A 22,865-nucleotide genomic window follows, 5' to 3' on the forward strand; every position below is an offset into this window, starting at 1 on the left:
CCTGTGGGCCTGCCTTGGAAATAATGAAGGAGTGGTTTGCGTGCCTCTGCCAGTGAAAACGGAGCTCGGGGGGGGGCTCCGTTTTCACTGGCAGAGGGCTGCAGGAGGCTGTCATGGCTGGAAACAGAATCTCAATGAATGACTTCCCGCTGGCCACACTTATGCTGGTCATGCCCCCCCTACCCCCCTCGAGGTCAAAAACAACCCTGATGTGGCCCTCAATGAAATGTGTCAGTATTGGGTATGTTTTTGCCTCATTTAAAAGAGATGTCCCTTATAGACCTGTGTGTGTGTGCGCGCGCACGCATGCACCCACGTGCATGCGTTCAAGACAGTCTTGACTTCTTGTGACTGCCTGGTCAAACCTCAGCAGTTTTCTTGTCGAATCACAGCCCAGTCCACTGAACGTTATCCAATTGAACAAACTTCCAGCAGCTTCTTTGGATTGGATGGATTGATGCAGCTTTGATGACAATTTCAGTAATAACTCCAATAACTCATGTTTGTATTATCAACAACTTGTAGTTATATAGGATCAGGTTGTTTTTTCCTCCTCTCTTAGAAAACATATGCTTTTAAACACAATTCCTCTCTCGTTCAACAGATTGTCCCAAAGCTGTTGGATGGGAAAAAAATCAAAAGGGGTGTATGGGCCCAAGGATGGTGAATTTAAGCGAATGCATGGACCCCAAAAGGTATATATCATTATAAGTCTTGATAAAATTAGTTTTCACTCTAAAAGATATGATGCACTATTGGAAGTATGGATACATCATATTGTTAAATAGAAAATTAATTCACAATTTCCTTTTGTCTTGGAGCATTTTCCCCAGTCATCTGTTTAGAGTGTTACATACGAATGTATCTTGTCTTTTTATGTACACTGAGATATGCACCAAAGACAAATTCCTTGTGTGTCCAATCACACTTGGCCAATAAAGAATTCTATGCTATTTATGTCTTGTTGAGAAATAAAGTCAGGTGAAATGTGAATAAAAATTCAAATGTCATATTAGATACTTGGGGTCTTATTTAAAAACAGTTGTTTTTTTAAAAAAAAATGTGCTCATTCTCTTGTTTCTGTTAGGACAGTGTTGTAGAAAAAGACCCGACATTGAGGGAAAATGTTATAAATAATATAATGTGACAGTGCATATACTTTCATGTATACATCTGCTTAGAAAAACTAGCTATGAATTTTACAGCTAATCTCATTGTAGAGCACTGGTGTAATATTAATATTTTGGCATGAACCTTTAAAAATGCAGAGGCATTAGTAACTATGGATTCCTTAATTGATAATATTCCTTTGAGTAGGTCTTTGGATTAATACATAGCCCTTATACTATGATTTTTCACTTTTAAGAGGAAGTATTTGCCTGGGGTCCTGAATACCAATATGAATAATTATTATTTAGCTGGGAGTGTTAAAGTAAATTATGCATTCAGGTTTTTCTATTTGCAGATAAAACTTCATTTAATATAACATTTTTTAAAAAATTTCATATTCAGGCTAGCAGAGTCATCTGTGGATCTTAACCTTAAATTGATGTGCTGGCGGTTAGTACCTACTCTTGATCTGGATAAAGTTGTATCTGCAAAATGTCTTCTTCTTGGAGCTGGTACATTGGGTTGCACTGTAGCCAGAACTCTGATGGCAAGTACTAAAGATAATCTGCTGTTCTTAATATTTCTCAGTTTGGAAGGAACTCTTAATGTTTTTAATATTTCCCTAATTTGAAGGAAAAAACTGTGTCTGTAAAGCTGATGTTTCTCTAGTGTACTAAATTCAGGGGTGGGTTTCAACCAGTTCGCGGCAGTCCCTGCGAATCGGTTGGTTGGCGAACCCGGAAGTAAGTAACTTCCGGGAACGGCAAAGGGCCCACCCACCCGCCCGCGCTCCTTACCCGGTTTTGACGAGTTCTGCGCTTCCATGCATGCGCAGGACGCATACAGTGCCTGCGCGATCCTCCAAGAGCAGCTGGAGCATCGCACAGATGCTAGTACGCATGTGTGCGCCGCGCGCGTGCACGAGGACACCGCCGGCCCCGTTCCAACCGAACTGGTTGGAACGGGGCGAGAAACTAAATTGTATGCGTTAGTGCTTAAATAAAGCATCAGAATGAGAGAAATATAACACACTAGAACAGTTGTATAAATGTATTCTTGTTATTGTCATTTTGCTACTTTATTTTATATCATAATATTATAATTTTTACAGTTGCAGTATCATTCTACTTGTAAATTTTAGTGAAACAGAGTTAGCTATTAATTATTTTTTAATATTTATTTTGTAGTTTTCTATAAAACTATGGTGCACCATTCTCATTTTTTTTTATTTTAAATCTTAGAGTCTTAATGATGTTGGTATCATGATTTTAGTATGATACTGTATAGCATAATATAGGTAGCCCTCCACTTACGACCACAATTGAGCCCAAAATTTCCACGCTAAGCAAGACAGTTGTTAAGTGAGTTTTGCTCCATTTTGCAACCTTTCTTGCCACATTTAAGTGAATCGCTACAGTTGTTAAATTGTTAACATGGTTATTTAGTGATTCTGGCTTCTCCATTGACTATGCTTGTCAGAAGTTTGCAAAAAGTGATTATATGACCCCAGGACACTACAACTTGACAACCAGTTGCCAAGTGTCTGAATTTTAGATCAACTGATTATGGGCATGCTGTCATGGTCGGAAATGTGAAAAATGGTCATAAGTCACTTTTTTCAGTGCCATTGTAACTTCAGATGGTTACTAATCAAATGATTGAAAATTGAGGACTACCTGTAATTTTAATGATATTGGCAGCAAGATTTTAAAATGTAAGTAACCTACATTTTTCACATACTATATAGGTTGTGCTTCTATCACAATGGATGGCTATGATTTTATCATTGGATGTCTATGGAGATTCTCAGTCATCCAGGTCATGGTTGTCCCAAAAGTGCTTTCTCAAGAGGCAACTGGACTTTCTGGTTTTTCTTTGAAGACGTTTGACTTATCATCCAAGATACTTCTTGGAGCAAAACGTCTTCAACGAAAAAACAGAAAGTCCAGTTACCTCTTGAAAAAGCAGCTTGGAGTCAACCATGACCTGGATGACTGAGAATCTCCATAGTTTATCATTGAATGTTATGGTGTTGTTTTGGTTGATGACCAGGATAAAAATAAAAGACACACTTAATTCTGTATTGTTTTGTTTGCAGTAGATTTTTAGCATATTGATTTTGATAGTATGAAAGTAAATTCCTTTCAGAGTCGCCAACAATTGAAAGAAGTGCCCTGAAACCCATCTGGTCTCCTTTTATCTGTTTTTTGGTTCATTCAGTCATTGTCAAAGCAATATAACTGCAGTTTTACCTTGTCTGATGTTATAGTACGATTGACTTGTGGAGCTGGCACAACGGGCAATAAGTTCTCATGGTGCAATTCTACTGGGTCTATGTTAGCAGGATTCACCGGGTTAGGGATTTTTTTTTTGTTTTTCGCTGTGAATTGTATTGTGTTGGAGGGGTGCACGAAGGGAAACTCAGCCAATCTGATTGTACACACGTTGTACTCTGACAATAAAGGTTTGAAATTGTTTGAAATTGAAATAACTGCAGTTTTACTTTGTCTGCTGTCATGCCATTAAAAGCAATATTACATGAGAAGTCCTCAATCACGAGGCTACAAACAATGCTGATATCAATAGGCCAGATAGATGAAGAAAGGAATTTTGATTAATTTGGCCAATTGTGTTTCAGATACTCCTTAGCAGTATGTAAATGATACAATAAGGAAGGCAGCATGACAACATATTCTCCTTCGCAGCTGATATCCCGCTCTCTTACTCTGATTCTCAGTCCTGGGAATAGCCAGTGTTGAGTAAGCTACAATTTTTTAAGTATTTAAGTAATTAGTTATGTTGGGTACCTTTTTCTTCAGGGATGGGGAGTCAGGAAGATTACATTTGTGGACAATGCAAATATCTCTTATTCAAACCCTGTGCGTCAACCACTCTATGAATTTGAAGATTGCCTTGAGGGTGGAAAGTCCAAAGCAGTTGCAGCAGCAGAGAGACTTCAAAAAATATTCCCTGGAGTGGTGAGTAAATGAATATGATTTAATGATCAAAACTCATATGTGCTTGAACCAAAGCCAAAGATTACTCTTATGTTTGTTCTTCAAAAAAGAACTAAACCACAAGAAATAATTGCTGTGATTTAATGACTGACAGATTTTTACAGTAAAGAGAAACTGCATTTAAAGTTGCATTTTGCAAACCCAAAACAAAAAGGAGGTGTAAAAGCAGATTTATTTTGGAACTGGTGATAAATCAGCCGTTTACCTTTTTGCTCAAGGATGAGACAAAGGGCACATGAAAGAATAATGATGACGATAATAACAAAAAGAAGAACAATGATGTTCTCTATTTAATGTCTGAGACCAAGTAAGAATTAACACAGAGCAGTAAAATAAAATGATACAGATACATGCATCTGATAAAAATAAAATGAAATAAAAACAAAAATGAAAAAATAATATAGTAGGAAATGGCAATAATTGTGCAGAACTAAGCTGCAATCTTGTAAGGATTGCTTGTAAAAATCAGTTGAACATCAACATTTTTGCTAGCAAACAAAGACTTTTGGGAAATTGGTTATTCCATAATGGAGGAGGAAAATGAAGACGGCAAAAGGATGACTTTATATATACCACCCTTTCCATTTCCTTTTATTCACTTCTTGATAATGTTACTTTTCTTGATATAATCAGTTATCAGAGTAATATAAGGTAAATTAGTACCTTCTTTTTCCACTTACGACAGCTATACGTAGGTTAATAATGATTTGGTTTGAATGCTTCACAAGGTAGATGCTGCTCAGTTCATTAGTACAGTTCATGCATACATCTTGCAATTAAAATGCGTAGAGTACAATGTTACTAATTTTGAAGAAAGTGGATGCATGCTGTACATCAAAATTATCTAACCTTGACAACTTTAAGATCTGTGGACTTTTGAGTCCTAGAATTCCCCAGCCAACCATACTGGAGTTAAAATCCGCAGGTCTTAAAGTTGCCAAGGTTGGACATCCCTGCTATACAAGGAGCATGAATGGGAGGGATTTCCTGCAAAGAGAAGTCCTTATCTCTTCTGTGCAGGAGGAGGTTTTAGCAAAGAGTTAAGCTGAGAGGCAGGAGCTACAATAGGAAGGTGAACTTGGGAAATCATGCAGCAAAGGAAGCTATAAAATAGAAGCCTGAATCTTTGAATGCTTTGGTGACATAGATTGAAAGGGCCATGCAGAGTTTGGTTTTCAGAATTCCTTTTCAATGAGCATCTTCCACAAATGCCAGTTGAGTGTAAACATCTTGGCTTAATGAAAACATGACATCATTTCATGCTACTGTTAGATTGTTGTATTGACTGAATTTGGAAACTTTTTTCTTCTGCCATCTGTTGGCCAGGAAGCTCCAGGGCTTGCTTTCTGAGCTGTGTATTTTATGTGTTCTTCAACAATTCTGGGCTGTGTTTCAGGTTGTGTCATCTTTCTCTTTAATATACTGTCTGTTTTAGCATCATAACATTAAAATGTTTTCATTTCTGAAATAATATGCCATGTTACATTTGCACATGCATTTCATATCAAGTAAATAATAAGAAATGCCTGTTTATATATGCCTTTTTAAAATATTATTTTTCAGGAAATCACATTTTCACCATATTTTTGCCGCTATTCTACTTTGGCTATAAAAATAAGTGGGAAAGCCTTCCTTGTTTTCTTTTTGGACTTGATTGGCAATTATTAAGTAGAGATTAAATAGAAATATCTCTTCTTTGCTTCAATACTTTATTAGTGTTACTTGCAGGAAGTGGGAAATTCTCCATATATGTTCATGAGGAAGGCAGATGAATCTGAAATCATTTTAGGTTCTGTAGTACAGGTGAAACTCGAAAAATTAGAATATTGTGCAAAAATTCATTTATTTCAGTAATGCAACTTAAAAGGTGAAACTAATATATGAGATAAGACTCATTACATGCAAAGAAAGATAGTTCAAGCCGTGATTTGTTACAATTGTGATGATTATGGCGTACAGCTCATGAAAACCCCAAATCCACCATCTCAGAAAATTAGAATATTACATGCAATCAATAAAACAAGGATTGTACATAGAACAATATTGGACCTCTGAAAAGTATAAGCATGCATATGTACTCAGTACTTGGTTTCGGCCCCTTTTGCAGCAATTACTGCCTCAATGCGGTGTGGCATGGAAGCTATCAGCCTGTGGCACTGCTGAGGTGTTATGGAAGACCAGGATGCTTCAATTGCGGCCTTCAGCTCTTCTGCATTGTTTGGTCCAATGTCTCTCATCTTTAGATTTTCTATGGGGTTCAGGTTAGGTGAGTTTGCTGGCCAATCAAGCACAGAAATCCCACAGTCATTGAACCAGGTTTTGGTGCTTTTGGCAATGTAGGCAGCTGAAAAATGAAGTCAGCATCTCCATAAAGCTTGTCTTCAGAAGGAAGCATGAAGTGCTCCAAAATCTCCTGGTAGATGGCTGCGTTGACCCTAGTCTTAATGAAGCACAGTGGTCCAAAGTCTTGTTGCTCAGTGGTCCAAAGTCCTCTTTTCTGATGAGAGCAACTTTTGCATCTCATTTGGAAACCAAGGACCCAGAGTATAGAGGAAGAATGGAGAGGCCAATCAAGCACAGTAATCCCACAGTCATTGAACCAGGTTTTGGTGCTTTTGGCAAAAGTTGCTCTCATCAGAAAAGAGGACTTTGGACCACTCAGCAACAAGACTTTGGACCATTGTGCTTCATTAAGACCAGGATCAACGCAGCCATCTACCAGGAGATTTTGGAGCACTTCATGCTTTCTTCTGCAGACGAGCTTTATGGGGATGCTGACTTCATTTTCCAGCTGCCCACGCTGCCAAAAGCACCAAAACCTGGTTCAATTACTGTTGGATTACTGTGCTTGATTGGCAAACTCGTCTGACCTGAACCCCATAGAGAATCTATGGGGCATTGCCAAGAGAAAGATGAGAAACATGAGACCGAACAATGCAGAAGAGCTGAAGGCCGCAATTGAAGCATCCTGGTCTTCCATAACACCTCAGCAGTGCCACAGGCTGATAGCTTCCATGCCACACCGCATTGAGGCAGTAATTGCTGCAAAAGGGGCCGAAACCAAGTACTGAGTACATATGCATGCTTATACTTTTCAGAGGTCCAATATTGTTCTATGTACAATCCTTGTTTTATTGATTGCATGTAATATTCTAATTTTCTGAGATGGTGGATTTGGGGTTTTCATGAGCTGTACGCCATAATCATCACAATTGTAACAAATCACGGCTTGAACTATCTTTCTTTGCATGTAATGAGTCTTATCTCATATATTAGTTTCACCTTTTAAGTTGCATTACTGAAATAAATGAATTTTTGCACGATATTCTAATATTTCGAGTTTCACCTGTAGGTATATGCTGGATGATGAACTACCTTGCAGACCATTCAAAATGACTGCAGAGGAGAAGGGAGGGAGGGAGGGAGGGATACCTGTGGTACTAGCATGCTTACTGTCTGCACAATCCAACATTAACACACCTTTCCTGTAGCTATAATTCCTATTGTACAAGGGGAAAATGTGATGCCCTTATAATGGGTCTATATTATAGGACAGCATTATCTGGGCAGATTAATAATAGGCTGGGAGAACTGAAGCCTTTAAAGTGAATGGAAATGTTTACATTGTGAGAGGTTTGTTTGTTTTGGCAAGGCACAGTCAATTGTGCATTATCTCTCCATAAGGCAGGTGTGCAGCTCAAGAAACAGATACAATTCAATTTTCCATTAGTATAAGACCTCAAGTATTGTTTATGTTTCTTTTTCCAAAAAGTGACCTCTATTTCCATTTATACAGTCTGTTTAACCAATGCCTTAGTCTGCTACAACTGGAGTGTTTTCTGTAACAGCTGCTTAAGATTGAAGTGAGCATGACTCTGACTCAACAATGATTCTAAATGTGGCTGGAGATAACACTTATTTTCTCAATTATATGCAATAATTATTCTGCCTTAAAACAAAACAAAAAAAAAGAATGGGATGGAAAGAGTTTTGAAGGTGCTGCATATTTTTGTCTTGGCCTTCAAAAGCCTTTTGCTTGCCTTGTGATGAGTCTGTGTATCCTTCTCCTTTGTTGTGTTTCTTTTAGAAGGCTGAAGGTTTTAACATGAGCATCCCAATGCCAGGTCACCCTGTGAATTTTTCTGAAACAACCTTGCAGCAAGCGCAAAAGGATGTGGCTCAGCTGGAAAAGCTGATTGATGGTCATGATGTCATCTTTTTGCTAATGGACACCAGGGAAAGTCGATGGCTTCCTGCTGTCATCTCAGCCAGCAAGAGAAAGGTATCACACGTACATTTCCCACAGGCAGTACTAAAATGGGAGGGGGTGGGTTGACAATGATTTTTTGAAAACATTTTCACTAAGTGTACTGAACAGTGTTTTTCAATCTTGGCAACTTGAAATTGTAGGGGAGGGGTGTAAAACTAGTGGCCCATGGGAAGTATGCATCACGACCACCCCAGCTCTGTGAAGGGGAAAACAAAGTAGAAAAACGTCACATGACACTGCGAGCTTGACATCCGTGATGTAGGGATTCCACTAACAAACTTCTTCAGTCAGCATACTGATCAGGGAATTCTGGGGAGTTGAAGTCCACATATCTTCTAAGTGGTTAAGGAAGAAAAACAGTTATAGAGTTTATTTTTTTTACAGGTGAAACTCGAAAAATTAGAATATCGTGCAAAAGTTCCTTTATTTCAGTAATACAACTTAAAAGGTGAAACTAATATATGAGATAAGACTCATTACATGCAAAGCAAGATAGTTCAAGCCGTGATTTGTCATAATTGTGATGATTATGGCATACAGCTCATGAAAACCCCAAATCCACCATCACAATTATGACAAATTACGGCTTGAACTATCTTACTTTGCATGTAATGAGTCTTATCTCATATATTAGTTGCACCTTTTAAGCTGCATTACTGAAATAAATGAACTTTTACATGATATTCTAATTTTTCGAGTTTCACCTGTATATTTACTGGCATACAGTGTTCTTCATTGAAGTTTAGACCGAATATTAGGTTGATGAACTTAAGACAAGTAAATGAGGGATAAAGTTGAAAACCTTAATTCCATTTTCCTACTTCCATGTATTTTGAAAGTTAAAAAATAATGATTTAAAATGCTATTTTTTGGTGGCTTTTTCAGAAAGGCTATTAATACTTTTTGGATTTTTTGAAAAAAAATATTGTTTTAATATTTTTTAAATTATTTTATCATTGCCCTAATAAATATTTGTAAAGTATATGAATTCCATTCAGCAATAAATATGGATTCACTTCATAATTTCAACACTGAAATGCATATTCTGCTATTCTAGGTTATTGGCTTCTGCTTTTGAGCAGTTCCTCCTACCTGAACTGTAAAAAGTTACAGAGCCATGGAATTGTAAAGTAAGAAGAGGCCTTGAAATTTTGTAATCCAACCCCCACTCAGGGGGGGAATCCTGAAACCATCCAGACTGCCCAACCTTTGTTTGAAAATCTCTAATAATGGAGAGCTCAGTATTCCAGATATCAGCCAGTTCCATTGCTTAATGTTTCTTGTGGTCAAGAATTTCCTTATTTTGAATTTGGGCCTTTCTTTCTGTAGCTTCCACTACTACTCATTCTAGCAGACCCATAATAAAGAAATTCCCATGGAGGAAGTTTATACTCATAATCTAATTAAATCTGATTGATGATCAGTTTAGTATTTATATTTATCAAGTATTGGCATTTTAACTTGGTTGTGGGTGTTTTTAAGTTGAAAAGGAGGATGAAAATGTTTTAACTACATTATATATACTAAAACAGTACTAATTTTCTTTATCTAATGATACTTGTCATCTCCCCATATTATGCAACCTTTTCAAAACTACACTAATGGATGAGGGAATCTTCCAAAGTAGATTTGGTGAACACATGATAAAGAGGCTATCTGACTTGAAAGACAAGCTTTACTTACGTAATCTTGGCTGCTCATTTTTATTTTTTAACGTTTTGCTTACTGTATAATTTGAACATCACTTTCTTTGCTTTTCAATATTTGCACAGCTGGTCATCAATGCTGCTTTGGGATTTGACACATTTGTCGTGATGAGACATGGGCTAAAGAAACCAAAGAATCCTGAAATTGGAGATTCTCCATGCAATAATTCTTCTGGCTCAGTCGATCTTTTAGGATCATCACTTTTTTCAAATATCCCTGGCTATAAACTCGGTTGCTACTTCTGCAATGATGTAGTTGCACCAGGAGATGTAAGTAGAGCTTAAGCAAATTGATAGGACTGTTCTTGATTATTTTTTCTCCTCCTCTGTATTAGTATAATAGTGAGAAAAATCTGATCGTTTTTTTCCCACCATAGGAAGACTTCTAGTGATATGGTTCAGAAGTGACTTAAAAAGAGCCACCCCTGCCATCCTCCTTAATGCCACTATAATGACATAAGAAAAGTATTCTAGAAAGCTGCATATATCTAAAGAAAGAAAGGGATTGAAGCCTTTTAGCAATTCCAACTCTTCTATAGAGTACTGTTGATTCCTAAAATCTTCTCTAGAAAGTGGAGGACCCTTTTCCTAGTTCCATTGTGAAGTGCTATCTTGTCAGAAGAAGGAAGAGGATTCTGTTTTTTTGGCATCAGTGCTTTTTCCCCCCTGAAAGACAAAGAGACACAAGGATTTAAGAGTAGGGAATGGGATTATTGGTGCTCTCTGAGCTTGCTTGATTTCTGGTAGATGTTTCATTATCCAAACTAAGTAATATCATCAGTCTGTTTGGGTAATGAAATGTCAGTTTGGGTAATGGGATGTCTGGAAGAAAACAAGCAAGTTGTAAGAGCACCAAGGTCCTCTCATGTCAACTCTTTATTAGTGGGATTATTAGCAGGTAATTGGAAAGAGAACCAAAAATCACTATTCTGTATTTTATTTTTAAGAAAAGATGTAGAGGAAAAAAAAACACCTAATGTGTCCTCTTCCTTTGCAGTCCACCAAGGATCGGACATTGGATCAACAGTGTACAGTCAGTCGACCAGGATTAGCCATGATAGCAGGAGCACTTGCTGTCGAATTAATGGTATCCATTTTGCAACATCCAGAAGGGTAAGCCATCATTGTGGAAAAGGAAGTCATATTTTAGAATGTTTTATTTTATTGCACCGTTACTTTTTGGGGAACATTGCCTTTCTGAAGATCAGTCAAATAATATTGATTTGGATTTTATTCCACATTTTACTTAGTCAAAACATGATGAATGCCAAGCTCTTCTGTACAAAAAGTTACCTCTCTTTCTCTCCTCCTCCATTTTGTTAGAGGCTATGCAGTTGCAAGCAGTAGTGATGACAGAATGAATGAACCTCCCACCTCTCTTGGGCTTGTGCCTCATCAGGTTAGTAAATTGGAAAGTCATACAACTGTGAAATTATTCCTGAAATCAGGTGGCTTTATAAACCCCTGCAATGGGCAGCCCTCTAGTAGTAAAAGAGTAGAGAAATGGTTGAAAAACTGTAGACATCGTGATTCATGACTTCAGGTTAGGAGTTCAGAATGACATAAATTGAGAAGGGAAATCAATTTAAATTTAAGAACACCTAGAGATATATTCCAAAGGTTAGTCATTAAATAGAGGTCAGCTTTGTACTAAGGTTACAAATAATGGATAGGCATTTGAAAATACCTGTTTCCCTTTAATTTTGTCTCAGAGACTAGTTTCTAATTTCATTCTAAACCAAAGCTTGATAAGGAGCCCTTTTCCTGTTGCTTTTGGAATATATTTTCAAAAATAAGCCGGTTTCAAAGCTCAGTTAAGGCTAGCTTGCTTACGATATTTAACTGTGCTTTTTCACTGATAGGAAACTTAAAGATCCTGGTTTGTTTTTTCACTAGCAGAAAAATGTAGAGTCAGAGGCACAGCGAGCATTTGAAGTTCCAACAGCCCCCCCTCTCCCATTGTTGCTTGGCAACATAGCCACATTTACAGCTATTTGCCATGTCCCACAATCACATGACCACATTTTTGCTGAAAACCAGCATTTACTTCCAGTTTTCAGCAAAACTGCCACCATAGTGAAATGTTGGTTCGCTTAATGACTGCTGTAAAAATGGACATAAAATCAGGTGAAGTACATGACCAATCCATTTTACAACCATCACAACTTATGGCCACAATGCCCAGACTCCATTGTAGTTGTAACTCAAGGGCTACCTGTATTTAATAGCTAATTCTTCCTCCTGCGTCATCAAGCACATTGCTTATTCACATCCTATCCTCTTCATGTTTGAAAGCATGATTGGTTTACTTCAGAACTTTGTGGGAATTTTAATTGTTTTTTAACAATTATTTTACTCAACAACGTGAGTTGTTGTTTAATTGTGTTGTTATGTCATTTTGAAAATGAAGTTTTTGCTTTGTTGCACAAGGAAATGAAGTAAAATTAGTCCTGATGCTCTTTCCCTTGTAAGAAAAATTCTGAGCAGTAAAATTAATGTCATTTTTGTTGCAAAAATCACTTGCAAAATGAAGTTTAATTACATTACAAAAATCTCATCCTGTATAGTCACTCCTCCCCACCCCCTACACATTTGTGTCAACAACTGGTTTCCTGTTAGCTAAGAAGATGTAATGCTATCCAAGTTCTCTTTGTAGATAACATATCTGTTTAGGATTAATGCCGGGGGTGGGTACAGGATGGGGGAATGGATATTTTTTGGTTCAGAACTTTTTGTTTTTCTTGCTTGTATGAATTAAGAGAAATAGAGATGGTGCACAATAATCTAATTAACTCTCAACTTTCTCTCTCTCTCTTCTTCATTCATAATTATATTTTATTCTTATTGTTTAAAAGTCTCCTGTTGTGCCTCAAAATATTATTATTTGAATGCTCAGCAAGTGTCCAATTTAAATACAAATGCATAGCGCCATTTAAAAAAAAAAAACGTCCCTATTCCTTAGCACTTCCTAATGCTTTTATTTTTGCGAGTTGTTTTTGGCGCAGTTATTTTACATTCTTTGATTGTCACAGCATGACCTTCTCTGTCACACAGTGGCTGCCATGCTCTCCCACTAAGGAAAGCAGGAAAAGGACAGCATACCTTACTTAAGCAACCTGAGATTCTAAATAAATTGATGGTATGTTTATTATTAGCAAGTTACAATCCTTGATGTGCTTAGGAGGAAGTAAGCCATGTATAACTTAGTTGGGGTTATTTTTGAGCAAGCATAATATCACTGTTTGATAATTGTGAGAGGGCTTTATCCATATCTAAGTATCAATTTTGGCTTGCATAGGATCCTGGGCTAAAATGTGTTTGACTGAGTTGTGTAACTCAGTTTGCTGTATGTTCCAAACCACTGGCTTCAGTTATTCTTGGCACCCAGCATGTATTTAGCCTGGACACAAACCTGGTGTCATATGATCACCATTGGAGATGTTCCCAGCCACCGTCTGACAAGCAACCAATGAGGGAAGCTAGAATCACTGCAATGATTTGCTTAATGATCTTGTAAAAAAGAGGGGGGGGGAGTCTTAAAATTGGATGCAACTCACTTAACCACCGGATCACTTAATGACAGAAGTTCGAATCCCAATTGTGTTTGTAGGTCAAGGACTAATTAGATGGCTACTACCTCGCATGGTTGCTGCTGTGGGCAATGTACAGTATATTGCTAAAATCAAAAGAAGGTCCAAATTGTAATTAAATCCAACGGTACCAACAAGAGCAGAACCAAAATCAGCATAGCAATAACTCCGAGAAATGCTGTAGAAATACTGTACAGAATTAATGAGACTACATAGTTTATAGGGGAAGTAAGAATAAAATTGAAAGATGCACAGAAGTCAAACCATAAAAGTTGAGATGGTGATCACAATCATATGATCAAACTCCCGATTCTTTTTTGCAAGCCCTGCAAAAGGGGAGGGGCCAGAGCTTGGATCACATATTTATGGCCACCTTTTTGACACCTCTCCCCCACAATATGGGTTACCAAGGAGAAAGGATTTGCTTGATTGATGCTCCTATTTTACCCATTTAGACAGGACTGAAAAAGATTGAATCCTTTATTAGGCGACAGTATTATATCACCATATAAAATTGTAGGGCCTGCAACTGATAGGTCTGTACAATATTTTCCCTTACTGCTCCTTCACTCCCTTTCTGCAAGAGGTTTATACTCCAGGTGGTGCTGTGTGTCTGTCTACAGAGAAATCACACTACATGCAATCATCCGACCTGAATAACCATGCCCTCAGTTTCTGTAGAAAGGGCCTTTGTTCATTATCAGATCTGTACATGTTGTCTGCATTTTCTGAATAACATGGGACCTGAGAAATTTAGCCAGGGCAATATGGCTGATTTCAAAATTCTGCTATATACCTCTTGTCTTGACAGATCCGAGGTTTTTTATCAAGATTTGATAATGTTCTTCCTGTCAGTCTGGCGTTTGACAAGTGTACTGCCTGTTCACCCAAGGTAAGTTTTGTATCTGTATTCTTTTGTATCTGTATTCTCATTCTCATTTGATTTAATGTTTTCAGAGAAATATTTGACATACTCAACACAATCTGCTAGAAGAAGATTTTTCAAAGTATCCATTGTGACAAAATCTCATTCCAAATTTAGATGCCATGTGTGTACCAATTATGCCTCCTCTGACTTAAAGTCCCACTTGATAATATATGTTCCTTTTCCACTTTCCTTCAGTTGTCTGGTATTGCTTGTAATTAAAGACAGTTGTTATTTTGTGGGTAGATTACTGCGCTTCCGTATTAGCGGGTATTCAACTGTGCCAAAAGTATCATTCTGGTAAAGGTAGGCATGAGTAGAAAGAATCCATCCCATAGCATTTTCCTTTCTTACTTGCTGATGAAAGAAAGTGGTCATGTGGACGCCTTCTCATCAACTACAGGTAATCCTCGAGTTATAACCATTTGTTTATTGACCATTCAAACTTACAACAGCCCTGAAAAAAACAACCATTGCAGCATCCCCATAGTCATATGAACAAAAGTGGATTGTATTTATGACGGTTGCACTATTCATGCGATCATTTTTGCAATCTTCTGACAAGCAAAATCCATGGGGAAACCAGATTCACTTAATAACCATATTACTAACTTAACAACTACAGTGATTTGCTTAACATCTGTGGCAAAAAAGGTCATACAATCAAGCAAAACTCACTTAACAACTGTCTTGCCTAACAGCAGAAATGTTGAACTCAATTGTCAAGGATTACCTGTGCCAGTTTCTGTTCTGATTGAAACAACAATGTTGATAGGCTCATTTCAGATTTATCCAACCATCAATTTAAATGAAATTCAGTTCAATGTTGATCCAACTCATTTTTCTTCCTAAAGTGAAATCCAAATCCTCCTCACCAAGTTAGAGTGAACACAGAGTCTCCTTTTGAGTGCCCATTTTTACCTTGACATATTTTCTAACTTTTATCACACATAAGAAGGGGGCTTCATATACTGGTTAGAAATAGTGGAAGATGCCTTAAGTGGCTGGGCTTGAGAGCAGAGATAGACAGACTAAAGATCCCTGTACTATCATGGCATGTCAGACAATTTCATAGTTACAACAGGTATATTTTTTAGGGTTTTATATTTCATTTCAGCAACATAGATTTATCATATTTGTTCACATTTGTAATTTAATTGTGGTTTGGTTAGTATTTGAAAACAGTAACAACAAAACCAAACTGAGCAATCACCCTCTCTATTTTGATCTTTTGTTTTTAGCATGTGGGGTGTCCACAGAGAAAACATTGACAGTTTATTAAAATCCTTTGTATCATATTAGGTAAGGATGTCAGCTGTGAACCAAAAACTTTAATATAATTTTACTGCATCTATGAACACATACTAGTCTGAAAATTAATTGTCATCAAGATAAATTATACATCGTAACTTAGAGGGGCTTAAGGTAGGCTAGAAGAAATTCAGTTTCCGTTCTTCTGCAACCATAATAAAATTTATATGAATACATTAGAGATTGATTTCCTTTATAGGTTTTACACAATTTAATAGATTCTGAAGAAATCACATAAAACACATCCAATGAAGACATTCAAGTTAATTGGTTAGAGTTTGATTTTCTTCCATAGAAAAGCTCCACTCATCTTCTAAAAGTTCCTCTGGTGAAATGTGTTGTAGATCAAAGAACAGCAGGATTAGAAGTGAGAATTAGGTAGGTTAAAAAAACCAAAACCCATAGATTTAAGTTCAGTTGAAATGTAATTATAATTTACTACTTTCAATATGTTTATTTCCCATTGTGACATACTGTATTATGAATATAGTTTGGGGTCAACTTGGGGATGTAGCATACACATTGCTAAAACCAAAATTTAGGCACAGGGCACTGTTTCAAAGGGGTAAATGCCTGAATATCTATGGATAGTTGAAAGAATTTTTTGTAGTGATGGAGGATGATACTTTATTCAATTATATCAGGAAGGGGACTTTGACCCAATTCCTTTCTTGCAGAGTTATAAATACAGTTTTCTTTTTGTACTGATGGTAAGGGGTGGGTAGAGAAATCAAGGGAGAAGACAGCAGTGGCCTTCAGTCATGGTCCACTTCATCTCCAGGAGGTAACCTGGCTGGATATCGCTTTCTGAAGAACAATAGTTGTAAAGAACTTTGGGCAGCTTAGCCTGTTTTTAAGCTTGTGTGTTAATCATTCATTGGCCAGTGAGGAAAACAGTCTGCTAAAATGGTCTTTGGTCTGATACAGCAGGGCTCTTGATATTTGTTAAGTTGTTATTTTCCCAGATTATTCTGCTCTAAGGAGTGTCATGCTCATTGTGCCCTAATTTTCAAGCACACTGATTACAAATGTAGTCTGTAGGTACTTTCGTGTACACATTGCTAAAAAAAGATCAGGTATTCCTGATTTTCACTTGTATGTCATCATCCATGGCATGAACATTTTTTTATGTATGATAGAAACATTGGGAAGGAGGGACAGAGAGAAGTGATTTTTTTTTCTTATTACTGTGGTGTTTTTAAAAGAGTTCTGTTTTACATAAATAAGTTCTTTTTTTAAAATAAAATATGACTTGAACTTTGACAGCTACATTACTCCATAGTGATCATTTTTCATGTGGTAATAATATTAAATTACTTTTATGCGGAAAAGGTTGGCTCAGGGATACATGTATTTTCTTACAGTAGAAACATAACATTTATTTACAGGCCCCGCTCCAGTTTTTAGCATACTGTTTCAGAGCATTGAGATTTCCGATACAAACAATGATAAATTCAGTGGTCTGTTTATCTGGATTCTCTGTGGGGGTCTCTCCACCCCACCTCTTCCCTGTAATGCATTTGTCACAGTTTCACCCTAATTTTTTCTTATATTTATGCCTGAAAAGTTTTTAGTCTTTGAAACTAGATGTCAAGTTTCAAACTTCTCTGAGCAGATGAGTTTCTAACCTTTGTAGGGATCCATTCGAGGAATTCAGAAATGGCTCCTGTAAGAAACCCAAGTTCTTAATTTTGGTTTGACAGCAGCCTTCCATGGATTCAACTTGTGAGAAAGAACTGGATCCCATAGGTGCTTAACCTCATTAACATACAAGAAAGACTTTGAGAAGTGGACTAGTGAAAAGACAGCATGCAGTTTCATCTAGTATCATGTATTTAATTATAGGGAATGGTTTGTCAGTCTCAATTTACCCTTACAGGAACATAGAAAGTAAACAGGTGGCCTCTCTTAGCCCTTGGCAAGCTGCCTACCCACCTGGGAAGCCAACATTTTTACAAAGCTACAGTTTCTGGCGTCATATTTATATGTAAAGATGCCTTTATGGTTCATGTAGTTCTGATAGACATATTTTGTACACACAGAAATCTGGATGGCTGCAAACGTGTTAGTTTTTCATTAAAGTTCTAAACACTTGGCTGTCTCTTGGCCATTCTTTGGCCAAGAGACTATGTGATATGATTTTATGAGAGAAATTTATTTATTTAAAGCATTTATTTAGCCACCCATTTTATATTGAACTCTGGACAGCTCCCAATCAACCATTAAAAACAAGAGATTGGCTATAATAACAAAACATTGCAAAACTGCCTATGCTGTAGCTCCTTTTCCACACTAAATGCTCAAGTGAATTAGGAAGGTGTCTGCCTGAGCCACTGTCAAATACTATATTTTTTTCTCAGAAAAAAATTCAGCCCCTTTTGTCTGGGTAACAATTTTTGCATACTTTCATCAGAGTCATCTTTCTTACTGTCTGTAAGTGGCATAGCCCATTTCTTTCTTATGAAATAAGCTCAACTTCCCAGGTGGAGTAAGGGTAGTAGAAACCATTCTAGGCTAAAAGGAGCGCGTAACAAGGACCCTCACTTATACATGACTACTTTGTGTTCAATGTGCGTTCCTTGACTGGACACATCAGACTCAGCAGCTGCTTTCTGAAGGTTCTCACAGTCACATCTTAAAATGCCTAATGCATTTTATCCCTGGCATGGCCCAATCCACTTCCTCCACACCCCATTAATCTTTAGATGCTAGAAGAAATGCTGGGTCACTTGAGATTGCCAATTCATAGATACACATTCAAAGAAGTGTTAGACTTTTTATCGGCCTTGATAATTATTTTGTCACTCTAGAGTTATATTGGTGTGTCACATTCTGGTTTCCTATTAGTAATTTGGATTTCCAGCCAAGAATCCCCCCTAGAAAGTACTTCAGAAATTCTGCAGGGACTACCATATTTTTCAGAGTATAAGATGAACCCAAATATAAGATGCACCAAGAAGCAAATTAAAAAAAAAAGTTTTTGAACTCTGCAGACCTCCCAAAAACGGCCCGTCTTTTTTAAAGGGCATGAATAGCCTTTAGGCTTGTAGAGTGCTCCTAGGGGGTGGGCCCCCCCAAAACAAACAAAAAATGGCCCTTTTTGCAAAAATGGACCCTTTTTTCCAAAATAAATGGCATGCATAGCCTTTAGGACGCTTATAGAGTGCTCCTGAGGGCTGGAGGGGTTTGCTCATTTCTGCCCTCCCCAGCCCCCAGGAGCACTCTGAAAGCCTCCTAAAGGCTATACATGGCCATTTTGGTGAAGGGGCGGGGCTTCAGGAGGCAAAAAAATGCTGTATTCAGTGTATAAGACACACCCAGATTTTCAGCCTCTTTTTTGAGGGGAAAAAGGTGCATCTTATACTCTGAAAAATACGGTACTTACTTGGATTGTCCATTCAGATGCTGTCTCAGTCCAAACCTCAAATTTCATTACATATAAAAAATTAACCTTTCTTTCCTCACAAAAATTTCCTAGTTGGAATGTCTTCCTTTTTGTTTGCCTTTTTTTGGACAGCAGCAGCTTTCCCCCTTTCCCTATCACCTGTATGTCAACAATTGAAATGACTTCATTGTTCTTTTTATAGAGCTGATGCTTTTGTTGTTGTTCCAAACATACTTGGAACTGCTGTTTTAATACAGGTTTGTAATTATATTCTCCTTCATTTGCGTCACACACCCATAGCAGAAAAAATGTTCCATCCAAAACTCAGCTTCTTATCAAAATTCTTCTGGCTCTAAAGTAAAGACTACTTTATATAAAGTAATAAAGACAGGATAAAAATCTAATAAATAAAGGACAATTCTGTACGTGTTTTTTTAAGTGGTTTATAAAAGTAAATGGAGTTGAAAGACATATAGTTCATCCAAGGTAGGCCAGTGTTTCAGATACCTAAAGATTAATGTGAATACTAAACATTCTGATTTTAAATTTTCTCTTCTATTTCTCAGGGTGGGAGGAAAAGTAAGCGAAGGGAAGAAAGGGGAGGAAAGGAGGGCAGATATATTTTGTTTTGTTTTTAAATGACAGTGAAAAAGTTAAGCATCTTTTAAAAGTTAAAAGTTTAACAGGATGTTTGCCAGCAAAAGCCCTTTGCTCTTATTTTGGGAAGATTCCTTTTTTTATACTTCGGTACTCAGTTTCAAGGGTCTAGCTCTTCAAGGGTCTAGCAGAAATTGGCCAAATTTATTGAATTGGTTCAGCAATACAGAACTCACTTTCAGAAATAGAGGCCATTTTAATACTTCTTTAACCCCACCAAAATGTTCTTATTGGTCTGAATGCCAGTTTCCCCCTGCATTTACATTTGCTCCCACAAACGGTAATTTCAAACACCAGATATGACTGTATTTCCAAAAATCTCTTCCTGAAGAGATTTAGGGAGCTGCAAAGAGAAAGGGAAGTCAGAGAAACCTCCATCTATAAATACAGTATACAACAAGATTTTAGATCTAAGCTGTTGGTAGGTGCAATTAATAATTGGAAGAATTCTATATTTCCTTTTAGCTTGTCAGCAGATGTTCAACTTGCTGGCAGTCTTCAGAAGACATCCTATATGAGACCTGCTGTCTCTTTGTCCCTCCTTCAGTACTCCCCAAATAATGAGAATCTGTTTTTTTTCCTTTTGAGATTCACAATGGTGCCAGTGTTACCTAGGTAGGAATCTCTTCTGTGACAGCCCTGAAGACTGATTTTTCACTACCACTACCAAAAGTTTGCATGCTCAGCATTTAATTCCTGTCCGAAATCAGGGCAGATGCAATAAATCTTCTTGCCCTTTCTGCTGTACAGATTTAATTATTTTTTTCATGGAAATTTTGGTTTTGTATCTTTTTTTATAATAATTCTTCCTACATTCTGATCCAGTGGTGGGTTGTGGGTGGTGTGCCCCTGTACGGGCGTACCGGTACCTGCCGGGGGCACCGGGTATCGTTCTGGTACGGTGCTCCAAAGGGCCCACCTGCCTGCCCGAGCTCCTTACGTATATTTGAGCTCTTCGGGGCTTCTGCCCATGCACACGGAGCTTACGGCGCCTGCACGATGCTCCGCTGAGCAGCTGAAGCATCACGGAGGCGTTGCAGAGGTGTCGTGGAGGTAAGGACGCATGCACACATGTGTCCGCGTGCTGCGTGCATGCATGTGGGAGACACTGGGCCCCGTTGCAACCAGTACAGTGCAATCCGGAACCCACCACTGTTCTGATGCCATCCACACTCACACACGCAGGAAGATTTCCTTAATGCATAATAGCACAGATTTTGCTGCCACTTACAAGAGCTGCTGCTCGGAATGGCTGTGTTAGGAGGGTCGTGGAGCTGCTGTGCCTAGGAGTGTTGGCTGGTATTTTGCCTGATTTTCTATCATCACTGCTTCTCAGGTATTGTTTCCTCCCACAGTTCTACGAATGTATCCAATATGTATAGATAGATGTCAATGTAGATATAGATATATAAGAGAAATGCTTTTTTGGGAGGGTGGGAGGGATGAAAGGAACTTTATTAATTCATCTATATAAAATCAGATTGCACTTTTGTGGATACTCAAGCTTCGGCCAGCTGGGAGATAATGGTACTAAAATTTTGAAAATAATAGGTCAAAAAAATGTAGATGCGACCTTGCTTAGGACTCTTTGGATATTAACACAAAAAGGTAAAGACAACATAGAATTATACATTCATGCCATTGTGTGTTGTAGTCTTGGGAAATGGAAGGCTGCTGGTTTAGAAAACCTCTTAAATTGAGAAGCCTGTGTTGAGTAAATGAGTAACATATTTTTGCCTTTGAGAACTTAAATTACTAATGCTCTTTCTCTAAAAAAAATCTTTTATGTTCTGAGGTTTTTAAAAGCTTTCAGATGTGTGAATTAGATAGTCAGTTATATTATTGGCAAGTATACAGAGATATAGATTACCAGGGTTAAAAACCTGGGGTGGAGAGTTTGATTCATTTGGCTTTCTTCTGTACCTTCATTTCCACATAACTATGAAGCAATTTGTCACTAAGGGCTTTCTTAGAAAAACTTTGAAGCATAGAGAGAAGAAAATAAATCCCCTTCTTTCCCTTTCTTCTTTTTAAAGCCACAAGTATAGTCCCTTTGATAAACCTTTTTTGGAATATTTAAAGCATCACATTGTTATGAACATGTAATCTAATTCTCTTTAATTAAAGTTGAAGAAAAAGTGTTAACTTTCAGGCTTTGGAAAGCTAGTGTTCAGATCATTAATTTTTAACAAGAAAATCATTGTTTACAACTTACATATGTCTGCAAGACAAATAATAGTATATTTTTGTGATTTAACTCAATAATTTAGAGAAGAATTATAACTAGAAGAAAGAGGAAATCTCACTTTGGGGGTATAGAAGATAAAGGGAAAAAATCAACTGAATATGCAGATCTTTTGAGCAGAAAATGATTTTTTACAGAGAAGTTGAGAATAGCTGTGAAGTTGGTGAGACTTTTCTTTGTAAAATGATGTTCTGAACATAAGGGGTTATTCTATTGTGGTTATACATCTGTATTGATTCTGTCATTTATCCTTTTATAACAGTCAGTTTTTATATAATTATAGTTTTATAATAGTCAGTTACAGTGCTAATCAGTTACATTGCAGAGTTGATGTAATATTCTAATTTTCTCCTGTCTGGTTTGACATAGAAAGCTATGTGACAGCTTTAAAATGAATAGTGTAATAGTGTAAGGAGAGGATAAACACTGTCTTAAACAATTAAAGCTGAAGTTGTCATTAAATCTTAATTGGCTTTTATTGTAAGTTTCCTTCTGAATATGGACCTTTGTTTCTTAACTGAAGGCACTCAAGGACTTCCCAATGTGATCCTTTCTTCAGTTCAATAGTTCACAAAAGATGGCTGCATTTAGAGTAAAGAGGTGTTTTTTATACAGGTAATCCTTTACTTACAACAATTCATTTAGTGAC

General features: G+C 37.3%; 1 protein-coding gene across 1 annotated transcript in view; it reads left to right on the plus strand.

The window, feature by feature from the left end:
* The window catches only part of ATG7 (autophagy related 7), a 95,792-nt gene that overhangs the window by 13,659 nt on the left and 59,268 nt on the right, over window positions 1–22,865 (plus strand). The window contains exons 9-16 of the mRNA XM_032210650.1: window positions 605–695; window positions 1,513–1,657; window positions 3,930–4,088; window positions 8,215–8,409; window positions 10,170–10,373; window positions 11,101–11,216; window positions 11,427–11,502; window positions 14,505–14,585. Of these exons, the coding sequence (XP_032066541.1) occupies window positions 605–695; window positions 1,513–1,657; window positions 3,930–4,088; window positions 8,215–8,409; window positions 10,170–10,373; window positions 11,101–11,216; window positions 11,427–11,502; window positions 14,505–14,585 (1,067 nt within the window). The remainder of the gene's footprint in view (window positions 1–604; window positions 696–1,512; window positions 1,658–3,929; window positions 4,089–8,214; window positions 8,410–10,169; window positions 10,374–11,100; window positions 11,217–11,426; window positions 11,503–14,504; window positions 14,586–22,865) is intronic.

The sequence above is a fragment of the Thamnophis elegans genome, chromosome 2 (assembly GCF_009769535.1).
Source record: "Thamnophis elegans isolate rThaEle1 chromosome 2, rThaEle1.pri, whole genome shotgun sequence".
Lineage (NCBI taxonomy): Eukaryota > Metazoa > Chordata > Lepidosauria > Squamata > Colubridae > Thamnophis > Thamnophis elegans.